Source organism: Lepus europaeus, chromosome 11, assembly GCF_033115175.1.
Source record: "Lepus europaeus isolate LE1 chromosome 11, mLepTim1.pri, whole genome shotgun sequence".
NCBI classification, from domain to species: domain Eukaryota; kingdom Metazoa; phylum Chordata; class Mammalia; order Lagomorpha; family Leporidae; genus Lepus; species Lepus europaeus.
The window spans coordinates 39778957-39805010 of NC_084837.1; the positions used below are offsets into that span (position 1 = coordinate 39778957).

The 26054-nt window shown below is 45.3% G+C and overlaps 2 protein-coding genes across 5 annotated transcripts in view; one reads left to right on the forward strand and one right to left on the reverse strand.

The window, feature by feature from the left end:
* The window catches only part of PRORP (protein only RNase P catalytic subunit), a 160137-nt gene extending 141850 nt beyond the window's left edge, over nt 1-18287 (reverse strand). Inside the window, exons 1-4 of one of the 3 annotated variants that reach the window (XM_062205265.1) lie at nt 18128-18287; nt 16191-17534; nt 13784-13831; nt 11619-11751 (exon numbers count right to left, since the gene is read on the reverse strand). In XM_062205265.1, the coding sequence (XP_062061249.1) occupies nt 11619-11751; nt 13784-13831; nt 16191-17179 (1170 nt within the window). In that variant the 5' untranslated portion in view covers nt 17180-17534; nt 18128-18287. Of the gene's footprint in view, nt 1-11618; nt 11752-13783; nt 13832-16190; nt 17535-17739; nt 18007-18127 lie in introns of those variants that run through there. The other 2 variants (XM_062205264.1, XM_062205266.1) reach the window with 2 other exon arrangements.
* Nucleotides 18288-18345: 58 nt separating this feature from the next.
* PPP2R3C (protein phosphatase 2 regulatory subunit B''gamma) overlaps nt 18346-26054 on the forward strand; it is a 33830-nt gene continuing 26121 nt past the window's right edge. For both annotated transcript variants that reach the window (XM_062205273.1, XM_062205272.1), the window contains exons 1-2: nt 18346-18473; nt 19707-19834. In XM_062205273.1, coding sequence (XP_062061257.1) covers nt 18416-18473; nt 19707-19834 — 186 coding nt within the window. In that variant the 5' untranslated portion in view covers nt 18346-18415. The remainder of the gene's footprint in view (nt 18474-19706; nt 19835-26054) is intronic.

Sequence of the window (26054 nt, forward strand, 5' to 3'; positions counted from 1 at the left end):
TCAGGTGTGTAGGTAGCTCAATCCATACACATTGCACTCGTCCAATTATAAACCTCCAAAAGAAAAGCCAGCACACCTAAGTGCAGGAAATCACATTTTACTTCCCTGCAGCTGTTTCACAGCAGAGGAAAAGCAAAAACAAAGACGAAATGTGCCTGGAGAGCTTATTAACAAAGAGTGGAAATCCCCTCACTCCACATCTCCCTATTAGCACCGTTGAGGACATAAGCTCTCAGGTTCAAATTTCCCTTCATGAAAGGCCTAACCACAACAGAATTAATCTGCAGTTGCCACCTGTGCAATAAGCAGAGGTAGTGCACGCTGGAGCATTCCAGATCACTGCTTCAGCTATGGTTTTCACTACACAATGGATTAACGTGTACAGGATTTTTAAACCCCAGAACAAATGTTAATAACCCTTCTGCAAAGTGAAAACAATGCATATGGTAGGGAAACCTCTCTAGAGTTGACTCTAAGCCTAAATTAGTTGCTCTACTAAATGAAGAAGTTTCATCTGCCTTGTGCATTCCAAAAATGCAAAAAGTAACATCTTATTGTTGACAGGACAATCTTCAGCATTATAAAAATATAATTTGTTTAAAGAAGGGGCTTTCACTCTCTTTAGTGACATTTCTGAACTTTTACCAAACATATATATAAAGTATTTATTTGAAGAAATACACTACAGAAGGATGCTGCCTCTGGATGAAAAATCACTAAAGATGCATTGCTTTATGATCTCCTTTTTCATAACTTTCCTTGAAAACACATGTATTTATTGAATGCCAGTTTTTTTTTAATCCCTTCTCTGCCTTTTGGCTAAGATCAAGTGTTGAATGTCAGTTTTTAAGAAAATATTTTTCACAATGTAAGTTGCAAACACATACCAAAGTAGAAACAGTAACATAAATCCCCATGAACCCATAAACTAACTTTACCAACTGCTACGGTTTGGGGGTAGTTTCTCTCTCTCAAAGTTTCATGTTTAGCAGTCTTAGTTCCCAGGCTAGTGGTGTTGGGAGGCAGTGAGACTTTTAAGAGGTGGAGCCTGGGGTGGGCTAGTAGTTAAGATGCCAGCCCTTTAGGAATCCTATCAGAATTCCTGGGTTTGATATCCACCCTTGCTCCTGACTCCAGCTTCCTGATAATGTAGACTCTGGGAGGCAGCAGTGATAGCTTAAATAATTGACTTCCTGCTGCCCACAAAGGAGACCTAGATTGAATTCCTGGCTCCTCCATTTGGCTCAAGGCTTCAGGCATTTGGGTAGTGAGTGGAAGCTCTCTATCTCTCTGCCTCTTAAACAAGTAAAAAAAATAAATATATATTAAACCATGGAAGTAAGTGGGAAGTGCATAGGTCACGAGGATGCTGCTTTGTGGGATGCCTTTGGTAGAAGGCACCCGTGCACCTTGTTTCATCCCAGCTCCCTGGCTTCCTGTTTTAAGAAGGAAGCCCTTCTTGGGGCCGGCACTGTGGTGAAGGGGGTAAAGCCACCACTTATAGTGCTGGCATCCCATATGGCACCAGTTTGAGTCCCAGCTGCTCCACTTCCAATCCAGCTCTCTGCTATGCCTGGGAAAGCAGTAGAAGATGGCCCAGGTCCTTGGGCCCCTGCACCCACATGGGAGACCTGGAAGAAACTCCTGGCTTCTGGTTTCAGATCAGTATAGCTCCAGCCATTGTGGCCAATTGGGGAGTGAACCAGTAGATGGAAGACCTCTCTCTTTCTCTCTCTCCCTCTCTACAATTCTGCCTTTCAAATAAATAAATCTTAAAAAAAAGAAAAAATAAGCTTTTCTTCCTACATGCACTCCTGCCATTGTTGTATACCATGATGCAACACAGCCAAGAAGGCCATCACCAGAACTAAGCTGATGCAAGGCCATGCCCTGGAACCTCCAAAATTATTAACAAAATAAACCTCTTTTCTTTATAAAGTCAGTCTGCCTCAGTTACTTCAGTACAGCAATGAAAAGGTGACTAGTAAGTCCATTCATGCTAATCTTGTGCATAGATAGGCCCATCTCCTATCTCCCAGTTAATTTTGAAGCATATTTCAGATCTTACATCATCTCATCCATAGATATTTTAATGTTTAATTCTGAAATACTAAGTTTTTTTTTGTTTTTGTTTTGTTTTGTTTTGTTTTGTTTTTTTTGACAGGCAGAGTTAGACAGTGAGAGAGAGAGAGAGAGAGAGAGGAAGGTCTTCCTTTCCATTGGTTCACCCCACAAATGGTCGCCAAGGCTGGCATGCTGCGCCGATCCGAAGCCAGGAGCCAGGTGCTTCCTCCTGGTCTCCCATGAGGGTGCAGGTCCCAAGGACCTGGGCCATCCTCCACTGCCTTCCCAGGCCACAGCAGAGAGTTGGACTGGAAGAAGAGCAGCCGGGACAGACTCTGGCGCCCCAATCGGGACTAGAACCCAGGGTGTCAAAGCCGCAGGTGGAGGATTATCAAGTGAGCCATGGCACCAGCCAAAATACTGAGGGGTTTTTTTTGTTGTTTTGTTTTTGTTTTGTTTTGTTTTGTTTTTTGACAGGCAGAGTGGACAGTGAGAGAGAGACAGACAGAGAGAAAGGTCTTCCTTTACCGTTGGTTCACCCTACAATGGCCGCCGCGGTAGGCGCGCTGTGGCCAGCGCACCGCGCTGATCCAATGGCAGGAGCCAGGTGCTTCTCCTGGTCTCCCATGGGGTGCAGGGCCCAAGCACTTGGGCCATCCTCCACTGCACTCCCTGGCCACAGCAGAGAGCTGGCCTGGAAGAGGGGCAACCGGGACAGGATCGGTGCCCCGACCAGGACTAGAACCCGGTGTGCCGGCGCTGCAAGGCGGAGGATTAGCCTAGTAAGCCGCGGGGCTGGCCGAAATACTGAGTTTTAACTCACTAGCATTATCACCCCTAAATAAAAAATCAATACTAGTGTCTTAGTTTCTCCAAATAACTGATTCAGACATCTTTTAGGAACTAAGGGCCTCAAACACTGCAAAAGGTTGCTACATCTCAAACTGCTTTGGTTCATAGGTTCTGTTTCATCTTTCTTTCTTTTTTTTTTTTTTTTTTTAACCCCTGTAGTTGATTTATTGGAAGAGACTCAGTTATCTGCCATGTAGTTTCCCAGACTGGTTTTGGTGATTGCAACCTTGAGGTGCAATTTAACGTACTTCTCTGTCTCCTATATTTCCTGTAAATTAATAGTCAGCTTTATTTGCTTGACTAGATTCAAATTAGATTTCATCTACCAAATTCTTAACTCTGGTATTTCCTGTTTCTTCAAATCTTGGGGCAGCAGAACCCCTAGTAAAACTTTAATTCATAGGTAAAGAGTTGAACTGGTTAATTAGGAAGTGTAATATGCTCTGCTCAAGACTTAACAACACAGAATTTCTACCTTCAGATAATAAGACAGAGAGGCAGACCAAAGAGCTTCACACCATTGAAACCTCAAAAATTATTTGATGCCTCCTTTCTTCTCTTCCAAATTGACACTATGCTAAATACAAATAGTATTTTTGTTCACTTAAATCACAACTTCCTCTTCTACTCTGCACTGGCTTCAGGGCTCTACCCTCATCTCTGTTCCCACTAGGAAAATCTGACCTTATCTTCTTTTCCTAACACACAGCTAGGGTGCCTGGAGAGTCAACATCACAGAGTTGGAAGAGGCTGTGGAATCATCTGGTCAAGAAACAAATAATGAAAGTGCTGAAGTAAGTTTCCCATAATTATTAAAGATATTTGTTAAATGAGTTAATATTTATAAAGAACTCATAACAGTTACCAGCTTATAATCAGCCTTATATAAATGTCTGCTTGGAAAAAAAAATAAAGGTGCAGACATTTAGCCTAGTGCTAGCCTAGTGCATAAGATGCCCACGTCCCATAATAAAGTGGTTTAAGACCTATCTCTAGCTCCTGACTTTAGCTTCCTGCTAAAGCAGACACTGGGAGGCAACATGTAATTGCTCAAGTGACTGGGTTCCTGGTACTCCTGGACTGATCCTGGATCCTGGATCCTGGCTTGGGCCCAGTCCACCCTCAGCCACTGTGGGCATTTGGGAGGTTAACCAGTAGATGGGGGGAGCTCTCTCTTTCTCTCTCACCCTGACTTTCAAATAAATAAAATAAAACTTAAAAAAAAAAAAAAAAAAAAAACAAGACTTGAGCAGTGGGAAACAGGGAAACCACTTAGGCAACTACTGTGGTTGTCTAGTCTCAATGATGATGGCAACTAACTCAAAAAGTGATAGAAGTGAAGGTGCCGAGAAGTGTTCCGATAGGCTTTGAAGGAAATCATCAGGATTTTCTGGCAGATTTAAGGTGATTTATAAAAGAAGGGAGTCTTTTTAGCCTGAATAATTAGAAGGGAAAATTTGCATTTACTGAAGACCACAGAAAAGGCATGTATATTAAGAGTAGAATCTCAGTGCCACGGAGATGGGAGACTTCTGCCAATGTTTCAATATCTCAGCTGCTGCCCTTTCACACTGGTAGTTTTCTCTCCCTTCCCAAGTAAACTGTCAACCTTCACTAACAACATTACTGTTTCTAATCTACAATCTTATTTATACTATTCAATTTTCTAGGAAGATGGAACAAAAAAATCAATACATTTCATCAACAGCTAAAGAAAAATGGTGCCAGAAATCTGAGGCAGACTTTTTCAAGTAAAAAAAACTGAAAATGCAGTCCCAGTAGTGTCCCATTTCCAACACCACACTATTTCTAAAAACTTGCAAGATAATTATTTAGAACTCATAATACCTTCCCCATAAATGCAAATTCATTAATGGCACTTGCAAAAGTGAACTCAGCTAGGCATTAGAAGGATAATGCATGGCTTCAAGTTGTATGTAATAAAAACAGATTGGATATCAGATGGCAGTTTCAGTAAATACCTTTTAAGAGAAAATGAAGAAGAATCAAGAAATATGAGAAATATCTGGCTTTAGGAAGGCCACTGTTAGCAGTCAGCCTGACCTTCCTTTTTAAGTTTTTACCCTTCTTATGCTTCTGAATTCATTGATTTTTCTAGGAGCTTCTTCACATTTTTGCCCAGAATTCTCATACTAGCTCACCTGGAAGATCCAGAAATCACATGCTTAATTTTCAGTTTGTGAAGTTGAAGAAGAAGGGAAAATAAAGGAAAGGGGAATTGTTTAAGTAATTAATCAAAAATGCACTGGGCAAAAAGTTGATAAATTGAAGATTCTGTACTCATTAATTTAACTTTACAAATGGAAACTTAAACAATATGGTTTAAAACTATACTTTGGGGGGGCCGGCGCCATGGCTCACTTGGTTAATCCTCCACTTGCGGCGCCAGCATCCCATATGGGCTCCAGGTTCTAGCCTCACTTGCTCCTCTTCCAGTCCAGCTCTCTGCTGTGGCCCGGGAGGGCAGTGGAGGATGCCCCAAGTGCTTGGGCCCCTGCACCTGCAGACCAGGAAGAAGCACCTGGCTCCTGGCTTCGGATCAGCACAGCGCTGGCCATAGCGGCCATTTGGGGAGTGAACCAACATAAGGAAGACCTTTCTCTCTGTCTCTCTCTCTCTCTCTCTCTCACTGTCCATAAGTCTACCTGTCAAATAAATTTTTAAAAAATTTAACAACAACAACAAAAAAAACTATACTTTGGGGACAATGTTGTGATGCAGCAGGTTAGGCTGCCAATTATGATGTCAGCATCCCATATCAGTGCACCAGTTCCAGCCCTAGCTGTAACTGATTCCAACCCAGCTTCCTGCTAATGTGTCTGAGAAAGCAGAGGAAGATGGCCTAAGTGCTCGTGCATCTGCCACCCACGTGGGAACCAGGACAGAGTTCCTGGCTCCTGGCTATGGCCTGACCCAGCCCTGGTGTTGTGGCCATTTAGGGAGTTAACTACTGGATGGAAGATCTTTCTCTCTCCCTCCCTTTCTTCTCTCTGTCACTCTGCCTTTCAAATAAATAAAAATAAAAGACTATACTTTGCAGATAAATTTCTTTCTTAGATTTTTTTAAACCACTGAGCCCTCAATGTTTGCCATTTACCACAAGCTGTTTTTTAATCTGAGGGGAAAACTCCCTAGTTCATTTTAGAAATAAGATCTTCAAACCCAGAAAAGAATGTAGAAGGTTCTGGAGACTGATGAAGAGCTCAGTTCACACCTTTCGTAGTTTGCAGCTGCCATCAATATTTGGATCCAAAGTACAAAAAACAAAACAACAAATCTATATTAGATCAGTTCTCACAATGACATTTCATTTGGGTCACATGTCTTGTCCTAAATCTGTATTTAGATAAACATCAGAAGGCCTCTCCTCTGTCAATTAACTAAAGAGATATAATCAAGCAGCACTAATGGCTTATTTAAGCTTTACCCTAAAACTGAATTAAATATACCACAGGCAATTTGCCTTCCTTCTTTTCTTTTTCCAAAACAGAATCCTCAGCAGCTATTAAAGCTTTATTTAAAAAGTTCTAAATCACAGGATTGTAGGGGATGGTTATTGACATTAATGGCTCATCAAAATGAATGGATGATGCTGGATTGTTATATTCTTTATCGCTATCTTTTTTTAAAGATTTACTTATTTGAGAGACAGTTACACACAGAGAGAGGGAGAGACAGAGAGGTCTTCCATTCACTAGTTCACTCCCCAAATGGCCACAATGGCTGGAGCAGGGCTAATCTGAAACCAGGAGCTTCTTGGAGTCTCCCACATGGGTGCAGGAGCCCAAGTACTTGGGCCATCTTCCACTGCTTTCCTAAGCCATTAGCAAAGAGCTGGATTGGAAGTGGAGCAGCCAGGACTCAAACTGGTGCTTACATGGGATGCTGGCAGTGAAAGGCGGAGGCTTAACCTACTATGCCACAGCATTGGCCCGTATGACTATCTTTTTTGAATTTTTAAAATAATAAATGCCTATTATTCTCATCTTCAGGAAAAAATCTAATTCCATTTTAGAACATAAAATAAATTGAAGAACTAAGAAGTCTCAATAAAAAAAAATAGTAGGAATTAAACAGAAGATATGTTGTACAATATGACACTGCTTTTTTTTTTTTTAATGTGATATAGTTTTGTTTTTTTTTTTTTTAAAGATCTATTTATTTAGGGGCCGGCGCCATGGCTCACTTGGTTAATCCTCCACCTGTGGCGCCGGCATCCCATATGGGCGCCGGGTTATAGTCCCGGTTGCTCCTCTTCCAGTCCAGTTCTCTGCTGTGGCCCGGGAGGGCAGTGGAGGATGGCCCAAGTGCTTGGGCTCCTGCACCCGCATGGGAGACCAGGAAGAAGCACCTGGCTTCTGGCTTCAGATCGGTGCAGTGTTGGCAGTAGCAGCCATTTTGGGGGTGAATCAACGGAAGGAAGACCTTTCTCTCTGTCTCTCTCACTATCTATATCTCTACCTGTCAAATTAAAAAAAAAAAAATCTATTTATTTATTTGAAAGGTGGAGTTACAGAGAGGCAGAGGCAGAGAGACAGAGAGAGAAGGGGAGATCTTCTATCCGCTGGTTCACTTCCCAGATGGCCACAACAGCTAGAGCTAAGCCAATCTGAAGCCAGGAGCCAGGAGCTTCTTCTGGGTCTCCCATGCAGGTGCAGGGGCCCAAACACTTCATCCATCCTCTACTGCTTTCCCAGGCCATAGCAGAGACCTGGATTGGAAGAGAAGTAACCAGGACTGGAACTGGTGCCCACAGGTGATGCTGGTACTGAAGGTGACGGCTTTACCTGCTATGCCACAGAGCCGGCCCCATCTTTGTTTCAATTTCCTTTGTTAATACATTTGTGTAATAAAATCACAGGCAATAAATTTCCCTTAGGACTTTTAAAATAGGGGGCCAATGCTATGGCGTTGTAGGTTAAGCCACCACTTGTAGCACCAGCATCCCATATGGGTGCCAGTTTAAGAGCCAGCTGCTTTGCTTCCAATCCAGCTCTCTGCTAATGGCCTGCAAAAGCAGTGGAGAATGGCCCAAGCACTTGGGCTCCTGCAACCACGTGGGAGACCCAGAAGAAGCTCCTGGCTTCCTATTGGCCCAGCTCTGGCTAATATGACCATCTGGGAAATGAACCAGCAGGTAGAAGATCTCTCTCTCTCTCTCTCTGTCTCTCCCTGTCTCTGTCTGCAACTCTGCCTCTCATATAATTAAAGAAAAAACATTTTTAAATATGAAGGAAAAGCTGAATACTTCCTAAAACTATGGTTCAAGGACCCCTGGGCATCCCAAGACTGTTTCAGGAGATCTATAATTATTTTCATAACACTAAGATGTTACATTTCCTTTTCACTCTCATTTCTTCACAAGTATACAGTGGAGGTTGGGTATAGTATCAAAAAAATAATAATTGCAATTATCTGAAAATGCCATACAATTATCTAAATGAGCCAACAAAATACTTTTCCAACTATATCTCCCATGAACCTCTATTTTATTTACATGTTTCAACTAAAACTATGTACCAAAACTGACCACAGAAAGCAGATATGAAAAGCAAGCTGCTGACCCTGCTCATCAAGATGGCACTGAAAGATAAGGAGGAAACCCCTGCTCCTTTCAAAGCCAAACACGAAGCTAAGGTTTTGAAGGCCAAAAAGGAAGTGGTGAAAGGCATCCATGGCCACAAAAAAACAGAAGATGCCCAAGTTACCCAAGTTTTGGCAGCATAAGACACTTCAGCTCCAAAGGAAGACAAATACCCTCAAAAAGTGCCCCTAGAGCAAACAAGCTGGACCAATATGCCATCATCAAGCTCCGCTTGATCAGCCACGGTGCCACAACACCAGCCCCTTTTATTATTTACTTACTTACTGACGTATTTGCTTATTTAATTTGAAAGAGAGCGGGAAAAGGAGGAGGAAGGGAAGGGGGACGGGGAGGGGAAGAGGGAGACAGATAACTCCCATCCACCAGTTCACACTCTAAATGCCTGCAATAGTGGGAGCTGGGCCAGGCCAAAGCCAGGAGTTCAGAACACAATCCAGATCTCTCATGTGGGTGGCAGGAACCCAAGTACTGGAGCCATCACTGTTACCTCTCAGGGTGTACATTAGGGGGAAGCTGAAACTGAAAACAGAGCCTGGATGTCCCAAAGGGTGAATTTTTGGTTTTGTTTTGTTTACTTATTTATTTGAAAGGCAGAGTTACCTAGTTACACAGAGACAGAAGGAGGGACAGAGAGGAAAAGCCTTCATACGCCGGTTCACTCCATAACAGCCAGGACTGGGTCAGGCTGAAGCCAGAAGCCAGGAACTTCCTCCCTGTCTCCCACTTGGACGATAGGGGCCCAAGCCCTTGGGCCATCTTCCACTGCTTTCTCAAGTGCATCAGCAGGGAGCTGGATCAAAGGGGAGCAGCCAGGAATCGAACCATTGCCCAAAGGAATGACAGCGCTGCAGGCAGAGGCTGGCTTAACACAGCTGCACCAAAGGAGGCCGCTGCAAACATCTGCCACTTCAGAATCAATTTCTAATACAGAAATTATAAACAAACATAACCCTATGTAAAACAAAAATTCACCAGTGTCCTCAATTTAAAAAAAAAAAAAAAAGTCTTGAGACCACAAATTTTAAGACCTCCTGTACTAAAGTATTTCTTACTCTATAAGAAAAATATAATTGTACAAAAGAGTGCTTACTTCTTAAAAAAATAAAGGTGCTTAAAAGTGAATTTATAATTTGCAAGACAAATGATTATACGATTTGCTTAAAAATAATCTGAGGGGCAAAGGACAAATGGGTGGAAAGCTATATGTTAATAATTACTGAACTGGAGTCCATTATACCAGGCTCTCTACTTTCACATATGCTTGAAATTTTCCCTTGTAAGATTAAAGAATCAAATTCTGGGGCTGGCGTTGTGGAGTAATAGGCTGAGCCTCTGCCTGTGGTGCAGGCATCCCAAATGGGTGCCAGTTCATGTCCAGGCTGTTCCTCTTCCAATCCAGCTCTCTGCTACAGCCTGGGAAAGCAGAAGAAGATGGCCCAAGTGATTGGGCCTCTGCACCCATGTGGGACACCCAGAAGAAGCTCCTGGCTCCTGGCTTCATATTGGCCCAGCTCCAGCTATTGCAGCTGGGGAGGGAACCAGCAGATGGAAGACCTTTCTCTCTGTCTTGCCCCTTCTCTGCCTCTCAAATAAATAAAATCTTTTTTTTTTTTTTTTTTGACAGGCAGAGTGGACAGTGAGAGAGAGACAGAGAGAAAGGTCTTCCTTTACCGTTGGTTCACCCTCCAATGGCCGCTATGGCCGGCGCACGGCGGCCAGCACACCGCGCTGATCCGAAGCCAGGAGCCAGGTGCTTCCTCCTGGTCTCCCATGCGGGTGTAGGGCCCAAGGACTTGGGCCATCCTCCTCTGCACTCCTGGGCCACAGCAGAGAGCTGGACTGGAAGAGGGGCAACCGGGTAAATAAAATCTTAAAAAAAAAAAGAATCAAATTCTTATCTGTGAAGTTGAATAAGAAAAAAAAAGGGGACTACAAATGTTATTGCTAAAAATGAAGCAAAATAAGAATAAAAAGCTATTCACATAGTTCCCAATTCACTTTTTTGATCTTAATCAATGCCCAATTAGTTTCATGCAGTTAAACAAATGGACACATATTGTTTAAAGTTTTGCTTTATTCATTTAAAATTAACATACACAGCTCTATCTTTACCCACTATCAGTAACATGACCAAAAAATAGCACTGATAGTTTCCACTTTAATATTAAAAGCTCACTACATCTTTTAACTTGATTGAACTGGCCATAACCTAGAGTGATTTTTTTTTCTATGTTACACTATTGCCATCTGCTGGCCCTGTTGTCTAAGTACAGTAAACCTTTAAAACAGAAGACCCTCACTTAACTGAGGTTTTCTCCCAAAATTATCTCACAGGGGAAAACAAAAAAACTGTAAGAAAACAAAATTGTAGAGATGTATGTTGTGGCACAGTGGTTTAAGCTGCCATTTGGAATAAGTCCTGGCTATTTTCTCTTTTGTTTTTTAAAGATTTATTTATTTATTTGAAAGAGTTACACAGAGAGAAAAGGAGAGGCAAAGAGAGACAAAGATCTTCCATCCACTGGTTCACTCCCCAGTTGGCCACAATAGCCAGAGCTGCGCCAGTCTGAAGCCAGGAACCAGCAGTTTCCTCCAACTCTTCCCATGCAGGTGCAGGGGCCCAAGCACTTGGGCCATCTTCTACTGCTTTTCCAGGCCACAGCAGAAAGCTGGATCAGAAGTGGAGCAGCCGGGATTTGAACGGGCACCCATATGGGACGCCGGCACTGCAGGTGGCAGCTTTACCCACTACGCCATAGCGACAGCCCCTGCCTTACTTCTGATCCAGTTTTCTGCTAATGCATCCTGGGAAGCATGTCTCAAGTGCTTGGGTCCCTGTCACAGAAAGGTGGAGTTCCAGGCTCCTGGTTTCCGCCTAGTTCAGCCTTGGCTTTTGTGGACATTTGGAGAATGAAAGCTTGCTCTCTCTCTCTCTCTTTGAACCACAGCCATGCCCACTCATTCTGTGTAGTGTCTGTAGCCAAGAAAGCCTACAATATCAGACCTTCTATAGTAAAACTTGCCAATCCCTGCTCTACACAAACAATCCAAGAACAACAAAACCCATTAGACTCACCTGAGGTGTCGTCTTTTTATACTGATCACCTCCATCTATCACATCCCTCATGATTTTTCTCTTGAGGAATTCATATTCATCTGGACTCAGGTGAATAGACTCCATGGCTTTTCCACAGCCCGGACACTGACCACTGTAATTGTAATTGTTTATATTAAATAATGTACTGAAAAATATTTTTTTCTAAAATGAATAACCCCAGGACATGAGGAAAACAAAAATAGTAATAATAACAAAAAAAGTAAAACTCTGAATCATCACATGCATCTAAGTTTTTGAACTCAATAATATCACAAATTAGGGTGCTAGAAAACCCAAAAGAGTAGCCTGCTGGGCACCTGGAAGTAAATTTTAAAGTAATCACTAAAATACAAATTGGTCTCAAATTTCAAGGGAAGGCCAGCGCCGTGGCTCAACAGGCTAATCCTCCACCTGTGGCGCCGGCACACCGGGTTCTAGTCCCGGTCAGGGTGCCAGATTCGGTCCCGGTTGCCCCTCTTCCAGGCCAGCTCTCTGCTATGGCCCAAGTGCTTGGGCCCTGCACCCCTTTGAAGACCAGGAGAAGCACCTGGCTCTGCTTTCGGATCAGCGCGGTGCGCCAGTTGCAGCGCGCTGGCCGCGGAGGCCATTGGAGAGTTAACCAACGGCAAAAGGAAGACCTTTCTCTCTCTCACTGTCCACTCTGCCTGTCAAAAAAAAAAAAAATTTTTTTTTTCCAAGGGAAAACATCGCTAAGACCTCACACAGGCTCACAGTACCTACAGGAAAAACATTTGAGTACTGCAAGGTCTCTTTAGACAAAACACAGCTTTTTTCCCTCGGGAATTCTTTTTTTTTTTTTTTTTTGACAGGCAGAGTGAATAGTGAGAGAGAGAGACAGAGAGAAAGGTCTTCCTTTTTGCCGCTGGTTCATCCTCCAATGGCCGCTGCGGCCGGTGCACCGCGCTGATCCAAAGCCAGGAGCCAGGTGCTTGTCCTGGTCTCCCATGCGGGTGCAGGGCCCAAGGACTTGGGCCATCCTCCACCGCCTTTCCCGGGCCACAGCAGAGAGCTGGCCTGGAAGAGGGGCAACCAGGATAGAATCAGGCACCCCGACCGGGACTAGAACCTGGTGTGCCGGCGCCGCAAGGCGGAGGATTAGCCTGTTAAGCCACGGCGCCGGCCTAAATAAATAAAATCTTAAAAAAAAAAAAAAAGCCGGCGCCGTGGCTTAACAGGCTAATCCTCCGCCTTGCGGCGCCGGCACACCGGGTTCTAGTCCCGGTCGGGGCACCGATCCTGTCCCGGTTGCCCCTCTTCCAGGCCAGCTCTCTGCTGTGGCCAGGGAGTGCAGTGGAGGATGGCCCAAGTGCTTGGGCCCTGCACCCCATGGGAGACCAGGAGAAGCACCTGGCTCCTGGCTTTGGATCAGCGCGGTGTGCCGGCCGCAGCGCGCTACCGCGGTGGCCATTGGAGGGTGAACCAATGGCAAAAGGAAGACCTTTCTCTCTGTCTCTCTCTCACTGTCCACTCTGCCTGTCAAAAATGGAAAAAAAAAAAAAAGATTTTATTTATTTATTCAAGAGGTAGAGTTACAGACAGTGAGAGGGAGAGACAAAGAGAAAGGTCTTCCATCCGCTGGTTCACTCCCCAAATGGCCAAAACGACCAGAGCTGAGCCGATCCGAAATCAAGAGCTAGGAGCTTCTTCTAAGCACTTGGCCAGCTTCCACTGCTTTCCCAGTCCATAGCAGAGAGCTGGATTGGAAGAGGGGCAGCCAGAACTAGAACCAGCACCTATATGGGATGTCGGCGCCACAGGCGGAGGATTAACCTACTGCGCCACAGCCCTGGCCCCAAATTATAAACTCCTAACTAGAGTGTGGCCTAGTGGTTAGGATACCAGCTGGAACACTGATATCCCAAATCAGAGTGCATGGGTTTGAGTCCCAATTCCAGATTCCTGTTAATGCACACCCTAGGAGGCAGCAGGTGATGGCCCACTAACATGAGAAACCCTGGATAGTTTCCAGCTCCTGGTTTTTCCCTGGCCCAGCCCAGACCACTGTGGGCACTTAGGGAATGAACCAGCAGATAGGGAGCTTTGTCAGCCTCCGCCTTTCTGCCTCTCCAATCAAGAATAAATCACGTTTCTTAAAAAAAGGTAAACTAGATATTGGTCCTTACCTTTCCGGGATTGTGGTGAACTGTCCTTTCCATTGTTTTCCAGGAACACTACAAAAAAGTTCATAAACCCAATCAGACATCATATTCAGAAACTCTATGAGCAAAACCTCTGAAAAGTTCAGGATACTTCTCCGGCACGTCTAATTGCAGACTGGTTCCTACACTGTGATGGCGTGGGCAGCAGACAGTACTCTACCCTGGAGCTCCTGCTTTGCTTCTCCTGCCACCCGCCCCTCATCTTCCTCAATGCACCTTCACTACAGTTGTACAGACACAAGGTGCCCTTAGCCAAGTAACCTTTAAACCAAACTCCACCCTAACCTTCTCCACAAAGCTGCTGGGGATTATTCTCAGTCACAGTGATGTTTCTTATTGTCTTATACAACACTGTTATTAAACTAGTGGTACTGCACTCCCCGATAGGTTGGAAATGTCATCCTAAAAGACCTTACATAATAAAACACTCCTGGTCCCTATCCTAATGGGATGTATTCAAAAACTTTAATTTATTTGCTCAACTTATCCTTTCCTCTGCCTCTAACATACACAGGTGCTGCCATCAGTTCCCATTGCTTCTTTCCCTCACCATTTCTTAATTCAGAACTTCATCGTCTCTCACCTCACCTAATACCACACCCAAACAGATCTGTTTCCAATCTTAATTCTTCTCAATTACTCTTCTCGCTGTTACAGCAGTTACCTCATTAAAACTCCACTTCCAAACCAGCATTCTTGCTAACAGTAAAATCCAAACTTCTTGGCACTCAAAGATTTTCAAACCTGTTTCCTCTTCTGTTGATATTCAACGACTAAGCATAATTGCTGTTTCAAAGAGCTATCAACATAATATATGCTTTAAAAAGAAAAAAAAAACACACAGAAGGAATAACGGAATTTTTAAGAAAGAGCCTAAGGCAAATTAACGACAAAGAAATGAGAGTAAGAGTGAAGCAACAAGTAGGTATGTAATCAGTTACATGAATAAAAGCAAAAGAAAACCAAAGGAGAGAGCTTTGGAAAGAGAGCAACTACATGATGGGATAATCCAGAACTTCTAAAAACCCTAACGTGGCCCAAGAAATACTCCAGCCAAATACTACAACTCTGATCCTTTTCTTACTATTAAGTTTGGCAGGGTGGACGCACTGTAGTGCAGCTGGTTAAGCTGTTGCCTGCAGCGCCGGCATCCCCTATAGGCAACAGTTCAAGTCCTGGCTGCTCCACTTCGGATCTAGCTCCCTGCCAATGTGCCTGGGAATGTAGCGGAAAATGGCCCAAGCGCTTGGGTGCTTGCAGACATGTGGTAGACCAAGAGGATTCCGGCTCCTGGCCCAGTTTCAGCCATTGCAGCCATTTGGGGAGTGAACCAGGGAATGGAAGATCTCCCACTCCACCCCCTGTAACTCTGCGTTTCAAATAAAACAAATAAATCTTAAAAGAAAAAAATTTGGCCACAAGTACAATTTTAAATCTCACATCATACAAGATACCTCAAATAAACAAAACCAATGATTCTGGGGTGGGCATTTTGGTATAGCACTGAGACGCCTGCATCCCCTATCCGAGTGCCTGGGCCTGAGTCTCAGTCCTGGCCCAATTCCAGCTTCTTGCTAATGCACACACTGGGAGACAGGAGGTGGTGGCTCAAGCATTTGAGTCTCCCATGTGGGAGACCAGGGTTGAATTCCCGGCTCCTGGCTTCAGCCTGGGCTAGAGAGTAAACTAGCAAAAGGGAGATCTGTCTTTGTCCACACTTTAAATAAAGTGAACATTTAAAATAAATAAATAAATAAATATAAATAATCCTTTTACAAGAAAAAATACCAAAAAACTGTAAGTGCTCCATGATTTTCCTTTTATGTGATGGGTGGAGATTAACACAAACCATTTGCTAGTAATTTTTTTAAAGAGAGAAAATTTTCTCTTAAAGGAGAAAAATATTTAAGATGGAAAAAAGTACAGTCTGGGGCCGGCGCCGCGGCTCAATAGGCTAATCCTCTGCCTGCGGCACCGGCACACCGGGTTCTGGTCCCAGTTGGGGCGCCGGATTCTGTCCCGGTTGCTCCTCTTCCAGTCCAGCTCTCTGCTGTGGCCCGGGAGTGCAGTGGAGGATGGCCCAAGTGCTTGGGCCCTGCACCTGCGTGGGAGACCAGGAGAAGCACCTGGCTCCTGGCTTTGGATCAGCGCGGTGCGCAGGCGGCAGCGCGCCGCAGCAGCGGCCACTGGGGGGTGAACCAACAAAAGGAAGACCTTTCTCTGTCTCTCTCACTGTCCACTCTGCCTGTCAACAACAAAAAAGTACAGTCTGAATAGAATGATTCTCAGCAACTAACGCAAAAAACACGGGGTTACTATTGCATGTAGTTACTAAAATAAAACCACACATATAAAGAAAAATCAAAATTACCTCTCAAACCATGTCTTTATACTATGTGCAAACGACTCCCCAGGATACAGCTGATTATTTCTTAGATACAAAAGAATGTCTAGTAGTTTCTTTGAATAGTGATCATCCTTTACATCTTTTCCAAAATCAAAGAAGGCTTGTAAAGTTTCCAACATAGGACTAACATCCTGATCCAGCAATTCCTGATACAAATTCCAGGCTGTAGTTACATCTTGATGAAGGAGGGCTCCCTGGATACAGTCATTATAGTTCTTTTTTGAAGGGATCATGACTTTCTTAATGTCCTCTAATAGCAGCAAGGCCTCTCTCCATCTGTCAGAATGGATTAATCCTCGGATGAGAAGACTGTAACCCCCCGGCTCTAAACTCTTGTATCTGGCTTTCATGATTTCGTAGACGTCAATAACTTCTGACGTCTGCTGATGAATGACACAGAGATACAAATATTTCACCAGTACACCATAGCCTACAATGCCGTTGTTTTTTGCGGCCACCCATGCCAGTAGAGATTTAGCCACATCTACAGAGCTATGGCACTGAGCCATCTGAGAGCTGATCCAATTTTCAAAATTGGTCTTTCCTTTGAAATCTTCCTTCAGTTTATCCCACTCCTCTGAACTCAAAGGTTGTCGAGGGAGTTGAACAGTGCCCTTCACGGGAGGCAGGGCCCGATCCTTGTTCGGAGGATTCCTCTGTGATCGCTTCTCAGCTGCTCCAGCTGCGAAAAGATGGGAAGAATCCAAAGGCACTTGCTTTTTATTGCCCTCATTTGCTTTCCTGAGATATCTGTCCTTGGCAATCAGCAGGTTCATTGCTTTGGTGTTTTGTGGAGACATTGCTTTAAGAGAAAACCATCTCTGGTTGTTGCTGATGCCAACGCAGTTTGTGAGAAAGAAGGAGATGTAAGAATGCCTTGGACGTAGCCCAGCATATGGGTTGCTCTCCCAAAGTTTAGGAAAGCTTCGAATGCCAGACATACAGAACGTCATCGTGCAATGGAATCAGCACCCGATGGGGCGAGAGATGTTCAAAACCCCCTACTTCCACAGCAAAATGAAGAAATGGAGGAGGTCGAGAGCGAAGCGCCAACTTTTTAAAAGGAGATTTTCTGTTTCTTCTTTACACACAGATCACAGGTCTGCTTTGGGGGCTATGTAGCAGCAACGAAGGCAGGTGAGCCCTCTCCATTAAGCGGCGACTTGGGGATATCCAACACTGGTCGTAAACCCTAATCCGGGGGCCGGGGCAGGGAGCTCCTGGTGCCTGTTAAAATCCAGCCCGTGAATCCGAGGGAAAAGCACAGGAGGTTCACAACTGTAAAAAAGGGCAGGATCCCATGGGAGCCTTGCGGAAAAGGAAGCATAAAGTTAAAACCGGAAATAGAAGCCCCCAACCCCACCAACAATGACAAGAGCGGCCAAAGCCACGGGCTCCCGCGCGGCGTAGCAACTCTCCCCGGGCCGCAAACGCGTCAGATGAGGGAACGAGGGGAAGGGGACAGCCGAGCCTACAAGCGAGGTCCAGGAAAGGCGCCAATTTAACCGTGTACCTGTCAGCAGCCAACGAGGTTCACTTCATTGCACAACTCACCACAGCACTCACGCCTCAGCCGCCCACAAACGCGAAGCAAACTACAGGGCCCACAATGCACCGCGCCAGCCGTGGCCCGCCAGGCGTGCCCGAGCCGGACGCCCGCGTTTCCGCTCCGCTTAACCGCGGGAAAAAAAAGATTTGGAAACTTGTAGTAGCAGAAGAGGGAGAAGACGGCTACTGAGGCGTCAAGCTTAATTAAAACAAAATTCAGGGCCTCAAGCTCAATTAAAACAAAATGCCAAAGAAGTACTTCCCTCTAGCCGGAAACGGCAATGGACTCGAGTCACGTGGGGCACACGCGCCAAAGGCCCACGATAAAGAAACAAAATCGCGGGCCCCCTTACCCTGGCCTTTAACATCGAACTTGGTGAAACGGGGACGCCTCCTTAAACAGGATTATTTTCCATCTCTTTCATGTCGGCTTTGCCCCGTTAGCGACACGGCCCTATCCACCACGACAACTACAGTAGGAGTTTCTGCCCCTGTAGCCAAGACTTCCGCCCATGTCAAAGATGGCGATTGGTGGGCCTTCCCAGCCTCTACGTAGCTTGAGGGCGTCTGACGTCGCCACTGATGGGGGGAGGAGCGGTTAATACACAGCAAATGCAGGCGCTGCTTCGCGGGAGTCAGCCATGGACTGGAAAGAAGTCCTTCGTCGGCGGTTAGCGACGCCCAACACCGGTCTAAACCGTGAGTTGGGGCGGGACCGCCCGCTGGGCTAGCGGGGCCGCGGGGTGGGGGGCGCCTAGGCTCCTCGGCGGCGGGCCGGGGCTGGGGGGCGTGCGGTGAGTTGGGAGGAGGAGCAAGTGCGAGCCGCACTTCGCGCTTCTGTAGCATCCCCGGACCAGGGGGCGGAGTGGTGGTATGTGTTTCCGTGACCCGCAGAGGTTTCTCCCAAACTTCGTTAGGAAGGGCCTTCGGGCGCGAAGACTTTAGCCTGAGCACTTACTTACATGGTTGTGATCTGGACTGGCCGGCGGTAACTGAGAACCCTGGCTCCGCCGGCTCTTCGACCCCACCGCGATCATTCATTGAGCCTGCCGCCTTTCTGCCAGTCACTTCCCTCCTTTTCGTTTTAGCTGTAGTAATCCGTTTTTCCTTGTCCCTTTCCCTTCCTTTACACTTGCTTGTTAACCAACCTCGTGAAATCTTTCTTCTTCCACATTCGTTCTCCGGGCAGCTGAAAGTGGCTGGAGAAAAATCGAACCAGGATGAGTCGTCTCACTGTTGACCCAGATCCGCTAACCTAGAGCAGGTGTTTCGGGCACGTCTGCTGTGTTTCCTAGGGCATCCACTGTAATAACACCGAGTTCTTGTCACCTCCCAAACCTTCGTCCATCCTGTTCCCTTACTGTCGGCTTTCCCAGGCAATAGCAGAGAGCTGGATTGGAAGTGGAGCAGCTGGGACTTGAACCAGCGCCCATATGGGATGTTGGGGATGTTGGTGCTGCAGGCAGCAGCTTTACCTGCTTATGCCACAGTACGGGTCCCCATGTTCAGTTTATAAGCACAATTATGAAGCCTTGTTGGCATTGCAACTATGTTTTTTTTAAAGATTGAGAGGAAGAGATAGAGAGAAAGGTCTTCACTCCCCAAATGGCCACAAGAACCAAAGTTGTGCTGATTCGAAGCCAGGAGCTGGGAGCTTCTTCCCAGTCTCCCACGTGGGTACAGGGGCCCAAGCACTTGGGCCATCTTCTGCCACTTTCCCAGCCATAGCAGAGAGCGGAATTGGAAGAAGAGAAGCCGGGACTAGAACCAGTGCCCATATGGGATGCAGCACTGCAGGCAGCAGCTTTACCCGCTATGCCACAGTGCTGGCCCCCATTACAACTATTTTAAATGACCTGTAGTAGATAATGGAACTGATAAATAATATTACTTTAAAAGTACTTTTCTCCCCTTCACTTGTTTTGTTACCAGGAAGAAAAAGTGAACAAGAATTAAAAGATGAAGAAATGGATTTGTTTACAAAATACTACTCCGAATGGAAAGGAGCTGGAAAAAACACAAATGAATTCTATAAGATCATTCCTCGGTTTTATTATAGGGTAAGTGATAGCTAAGCAGATGTTTTTCAGAATTTATAAATTAAATGTAATTTAAAATTTAAAATAATGTAATAAAATTTAAAATAAAATGTAATTAAAAATGGGATCAGAATTTTATATTTTAAAAGTAGTACTGTATTTGAAATATTGTGTTATTTTATTCTACTTGATCTTACCCCTCTTATCAAACAATTTGAATCCAGTGAATTCCTGAATTTTGATATACATTGGTATAAGAACACAAAGTTATTCCTTGTCCTTTTTTTATAAATCCTGGGATTTTTCTTAATTTTTATTGTGGAGGAGTGTAGTGTTGTATTGTGTTGAGGTATGCAACACATTGTTAAGAAGTGTAAAGGTTTTGCTAAATCTTTTGAAAGTAGACTGAAAATGGAAAACTTAGAGCTTCATAAGTTTCCGTATGTCAAAAGTGTAGAGAAGTCTTTGAAGGAGATTGTAGACAAAACAGGAACACTAAGAAAGCTACCTGAAAGTGAAGTGCACTGCAAAGCATAAGACCTATCATTATATAGAATGTAGCCACTGTAGAAAAGTCTCTTGAATCTAATTTTTTTAATGATATTATTTGTTTATTTATTTGAAGGATGGAGTCAAAGAGAGAGGGAAACAGAGAGATGTTCCATTCTCTGGTTTACTCCCCAAATGCCCACAACAGCCAGAGCCAGGCCAGGCCAAAATCATTAGCTACGAATTCTCTCTGTGTCTCCCACATAAATGACAAGAATCCAAGCACTTGAGCCATTACCTACTGCCTCTCAGGGTGTTAGCAAGAAGCTGGATCGGAAGTGGGGAGTGGGACTTCATCCCAGGCACTCCCATATGGGATATGAGCATCCTAAGTGGTGGCCTAACTGTCTACACCACAACACCCAACCCTATTGTCTTCTAAACCAATTATGCCATTATTTGCAAAAATATTAAAAATCTTGTCTAACTGGGGAGGTAAGGGAGGAGTACTACACTGTAGCTGGTAAAGTACAGCCTGCAGCACTGGCATCCCATATGGGCACTGGTCCATGTCGCAACTGTTCCACTTCTGATGGACCCCTGGCACCCACATTGGAGACATGGAAGAAGCTCCTAGCTCCTGACTTCAGCTTGGCCCATCCCCAGCTATTGTGGCCATCTGGGGAGTAAGCCAACAGGTAGAAGATCTCTCTCTCTGTTTCTCCCTCTAACTCGTTCAAATAAGTAAATAAATCCTTTTTAAAAAGTTGTCTGCCGGCGCCGTGGCTCAATAGGCTAATCCTCTGCCTTGCAGTGCCGGCATACCGGGTTCTAGTCCCAGTCGGGGCGCCGGATTCTGTCCCAGTTGCCCTTCTTCCAGTCCAGCTCTCTGCTGTGGCCCGGGAGTGCAGTGGAGGATGGCCCAGGTGCTTGGGCCCTGCACCCGTATGGGAGACCAGGAGGAGGCACTTGGCTCCTAGCTTTGGATCAGCGCGGTGCACCGGCCGCAGTAGCCATTGGAGGGTGAACCAACGGTAAAGGAAGACCTTTCTGTCTCTCTCTCACTGTCCACTCTGCCTGTCAAAAAAAAAAAAAAAAAAATTGTCTAAAACACCCTTAAATAGCACTCTGACCTCAAAATTGGCCCTTAAGGCATTCAGATCTGGCTGAAAAGCCCATGAGAGCATTTCACACATGGAAAGCCAAGACATTGTGGCAAAAAATGATCTACACGAAAGATCTCTGAGATCCCAGTGGAAAGAAGGAGCCATCAAAGAAGGATGTACTTTGCTCTGAAGGGAGGAGAGAACTTCCACTTTGCTTATTGCCCTGGCTAAATACTGACCTGAGTTTGTGGACTCAAAAGGCTTTTATAGCCTTGGCAGCTCATGACAAGACTCTCGGGTGATCACTGACATCATAAATAAGAGTGTCAATTGTTAAATCAACAACAGAATTCACTGTGCACTTGCTGCCCATGTAGGACCCCTGTCCTTAATGAGTTGTGCTATGAGAATTAATGGTAAAACTTGTCTTCAGACAGCACTTTATACGTTTTATGTTTGTTTGGGTGCAAACAGTTGAAATCTTTACTTAGCGTAGAGTTGATCTTTTGTATTTAAAGATAATTAAAAATGAATCTGAAGAATGGGATGGGAGAGGGAGTAGGAGGTGGGACAGTGTAGGGGTGGGATGGTGGGTATTGGGGGGAAGAACTTTATTCCAAAAGTTGTACCTATGAAATTTATTAAATAAAGGTTTCTTTTTTATTTTTATTTTTTTTTTGACAGGCAGAGTGGACAGTAGAGGGAGACAGAGAGAAAGGTCTTCCTTTTTGCCATTGGTTCACCCTCCAGTGGCCACCGCCGGCGCACTGCGCTGTTCCGATGGCAGGAGCCAGGTGCTTATCCTGGTCTCCCATGCGGGTGCAGGGCCCAAGCACTTGGGCCATCCTCCACTGCACTCCCTGGCCACAGCAGAGAGCTGGCCTGGAAGAGGGGCAACCGGGACAGGATTGGTGCCCCAACCGGGACTAGAACCCGGTGTGCCGGCGCCGCAAGGCGGAGGATTAGCCTGTTAAGCCACGGCGCCGGCTGGTTTCTTTTTTAAAAAAGGAAGAAAACAACAAAAAAAAATTGTCTAACTGGCATTCTTAAGGATTGCGGTATTAATGTATGAGTTATCTAGATCGTGAAACCATTCTTCAAGTAAAAGTTTTTTTCATGTGAACTTTTTTTTTAAGGATTTAGTTACTTGAAAGGCAGAGTTTCAAAAAGAGAGATTTTTCATTTACTGGTTCATTCCCCAAATGGCTGCATTAGTGGGGTTGGGCCAGGATGAAACCAGGAGCCAGGAACTCCATCCTGGTCTCCTATGTGAGTGGCAGGGCCCCAAGCCATCTTGCGCTTGCTTTCCCAGGTATGTTAGCGGGGAGCTAGATCAGAAGTGGGGTAGCACCAAAATGCCGGCCCCTCGTGAACATTTTTATTGGAAACTCTTCTGTAAAACTATAAGTCTTACAGCCTTTTCAGAATTATAAGACTAATCTTTGTAGTGAAAAAGAGAAATACAGCTAAGCAAGGCAATATTTTCACATAACGTCACCCACAGATATAAAAAATGCTTTTACACAAATCTTTCTACATGTTTTTGTAGGTGTGTGTGTATTTTAACAAAAACAGGATTATGTTTCCCTGTTCTCTGCATCTCACACTCTTCTTTAACTGACAATGGAATGTTTTTGATAACCTAGTAGAGAGGGAAGGGAATTAACATTTTTGGAGTGCCTAATTGCTGCAGAGTCCTTTCTACTTGTTGCTTCATATAATCTTTTTCTTTTTTTCTTTGACAGGTAGAGATATAGATAGATAGAGAGACAGAGAGAAAGGTCTTCCTTCCACTGGTTCACTCCCCAAATGGCCGCTACGGCTGGCACTGTGCCTATCCGAAGTCAAGAGCCAAGTGCTTCTCCCTAGTCTCCCAAGCGGGTGCAGGAGCCCAAGCACCTGGGCCATAGCATAGAGCTGGACTGGAAGAGGAGCAACCGGGACTAGAACTTGGCACCCATATGAGATGCTGGAGCCGCAGGCGGAGGATTAACCAAGTGAGCCATGGCGCCTGCCCCCTCACATTAGCTTTCTTATCAAGTAGTATTTTACTCAACCAGAAAGAACGCTTGAGTAGGAATGATCTAGCCCCATTCCTGATCCCAGGACCAAACTTGATTTCCTCTTCTGAGGGAATCTCTGTTTTCCTGTCTTCACACCCCTTTTCTCTGTGACCACTTTTGGATCCCTTATGGTGTGCTGTCTACAGCTGTGGGCCCATGAAAGGTTTTTCCTTCTTCCTCTCTGTGTGTTTTTTTTTTTTTTTTATGAGATTGATTGATTTATTTAAAAGGCAGAATTACAGAGAGGCAGAGGCAGAAGAGAGAAAAGTCATCCATCTGCTTGTTCACTCCCCAAATGGCCACAACAGCTGGAGCTGGGACCATCAGAAGCCAGGAGTCTGAAGCTTCTTTCAGGTCTCTCAACGTTCCACTGCTTTCCCAGGCCATAGCAGAGAGCTGGATGGGAAGAGGAGTAGTCGGGACACAAACCGGCACCTATATGGGATGCCAGCACTGCATGCGGAGGCCCAGCCCACTACACCATGCACTGGTTCTCCTAGCATAGTTTTTGATCACCACTTCTCTCCTGCACTGATTAGCTGGTTAATGGGCCATGGAACATAGTCTCAATCTTAGTTCCAGCTGCAGCCTCACCTCCACCTTCTGATGTTTCTTCTTTCTCCATTGGCTTTTTTATTTTTGATTTTTAAAATTTATTTATTTACTGGAGAGGCAGAGTTACAGAGAGGGAGAAGCAGAGAAGTCTTCCATCTACTGGTTCACTCTTCAAATGGCCTGAACGGCTAGAGCTGGGACAATCTAAAGCCAGGAGCTTCCTCCAGGTCTCCCACGCAGGTGTAGGGGCCCAAGCACTTGGGCCATTTACTACTGTTTTCCCAGGGGCATTAACAGGGCGCTAGATCAGAAGTGGAGCAGCTGGGACTCGAACCAGCGTCCATATGGGATGCTGGCACTGCAGATGGATGCTTAACCTACTATACCACAGCGCTAGCCCCTCCATTCATTTTGACAGGAAGGATGAGATTTCAGTTCTTGGAAATGAAAGTTAGAAAAACCATATTCTCAGCCGGCGCCGCAGCTCACTAGGCTAATCCTCCACCTGCGGCGCCGGCACACCGTGTTCTAGTCCCTGTTGGGGCGCCGGATTCTGTCCTGGTTGCTCCTCTTCCAGTTCAGCTCTCTGCTGTGGCCCGGGAGGGCAGTGGAGGATGGCCCAAGTCCTTGGGCCCTGCACCCGCATGGGAGACCAGGAGGAGGCACTTGGCTCCTGGCTTCGGATCGGTGCAGCGCGCCGGCCGTAGCAGCCACTTGGGGAGTGAACCAACGGAAAAAGGAAGACCTTTCTCTCTGTCTCTCTCTCTCTCTCACTGTCTAACTCTATCTGTCAAGAAAAAAAAAAAAAAAAAAAAAGAAACCATATTCTCCAGTTTAAGACTAAGGGTTTCTGAGGTGCATTTAATGGGGAAAATGGAAAAGGAAGAAGAAATCCTTTGAACAAATTATGCTGAATCACTTATGAGTCATTTTGTTTTTCAAAGATTTTGTCTATTTGACAGAGTTCCAGAGAGAGAGAAGGAAAGAGAGAGAGAGAGAGAGAGAAAGGACTTCCATCTGCTGGTTCACTCCCCAAATGGCCACAACAGCCAGGGCTGGGCCAGGCTGAAGCCAGGAGCCAGGAACTTCTTCAGGGTTCCCACATGGGTGCAGGGGCCCAAGGACTTGAGCCATCCTCCACTGCTTTCCCAGGTGCATTAGCAGGGAGCTGGATCAGGAGTGGAGCAGACAAGACTCTAACCGGTGCCCATTTGGCTTGCTGGCACTGCAGACACTGCTTCACTCACCGCGCCACAGCGCCAGGCCCAAAATAAGTCATCATAAAGCCCTGCTGTGCCAGTGCCCCAGCTGGAAGACCTGTCTGAGAGGCCAGCATAGTGACATAGGCTTGACTGTCACCAAGAAGGAAAGGGATTCAGGATCCACGGCCATGTTTTCCCAAGACTGTCAGTTTTCAGCTAGTTCACTTTTAATTTTGTATTATTCTGAGGTGACAACAGAAACACAGTGCTGTAAGTATATAAAATGAACCTTGGAGTAGCCTCCAGCTTTTCCAGGGCAGGCATCTGACCTTACTGATTACTGAATTCTCTGCTCACCTGTCTGTGGGTTTTTTTGTTTTTTTGTTTTTTTTTTTTTTCTTAATTATTTAATTTGTTTGAAAGGCAAAAAGAGAAATCTTCCAGCTGCTCATTACTCCCTAAACTTCCACAACAGTCAGGGCTAAGCCAGGCTGAAGTTAAGAGCCTGAAATTCAGTCCAGGTGTCCCACGTGGGTAGGAGGGACCCAAGTACTTGAGCCATTATCTATTGCCTTCCAGGAAAGAAGGCATACTTTAGCAAGAAGCTGAATCAGAAGTAAAGTAGGTAGGACTCAACCAAGCACTCTGATATGAGATGAAGGTATCCTAAGTGGCAACTAAACCACTGCGCCATGTGCCCACCCCTAGATCTGTTTTGTTACAGAATGTTAAACCAGGGGCCGGCACTGTAGCATAACGGGTAAAGCCGCAACCTGCAGTGCCGGCATCCCATATGGACACTGGTTCGAGTCCCAGCTGCTCCACT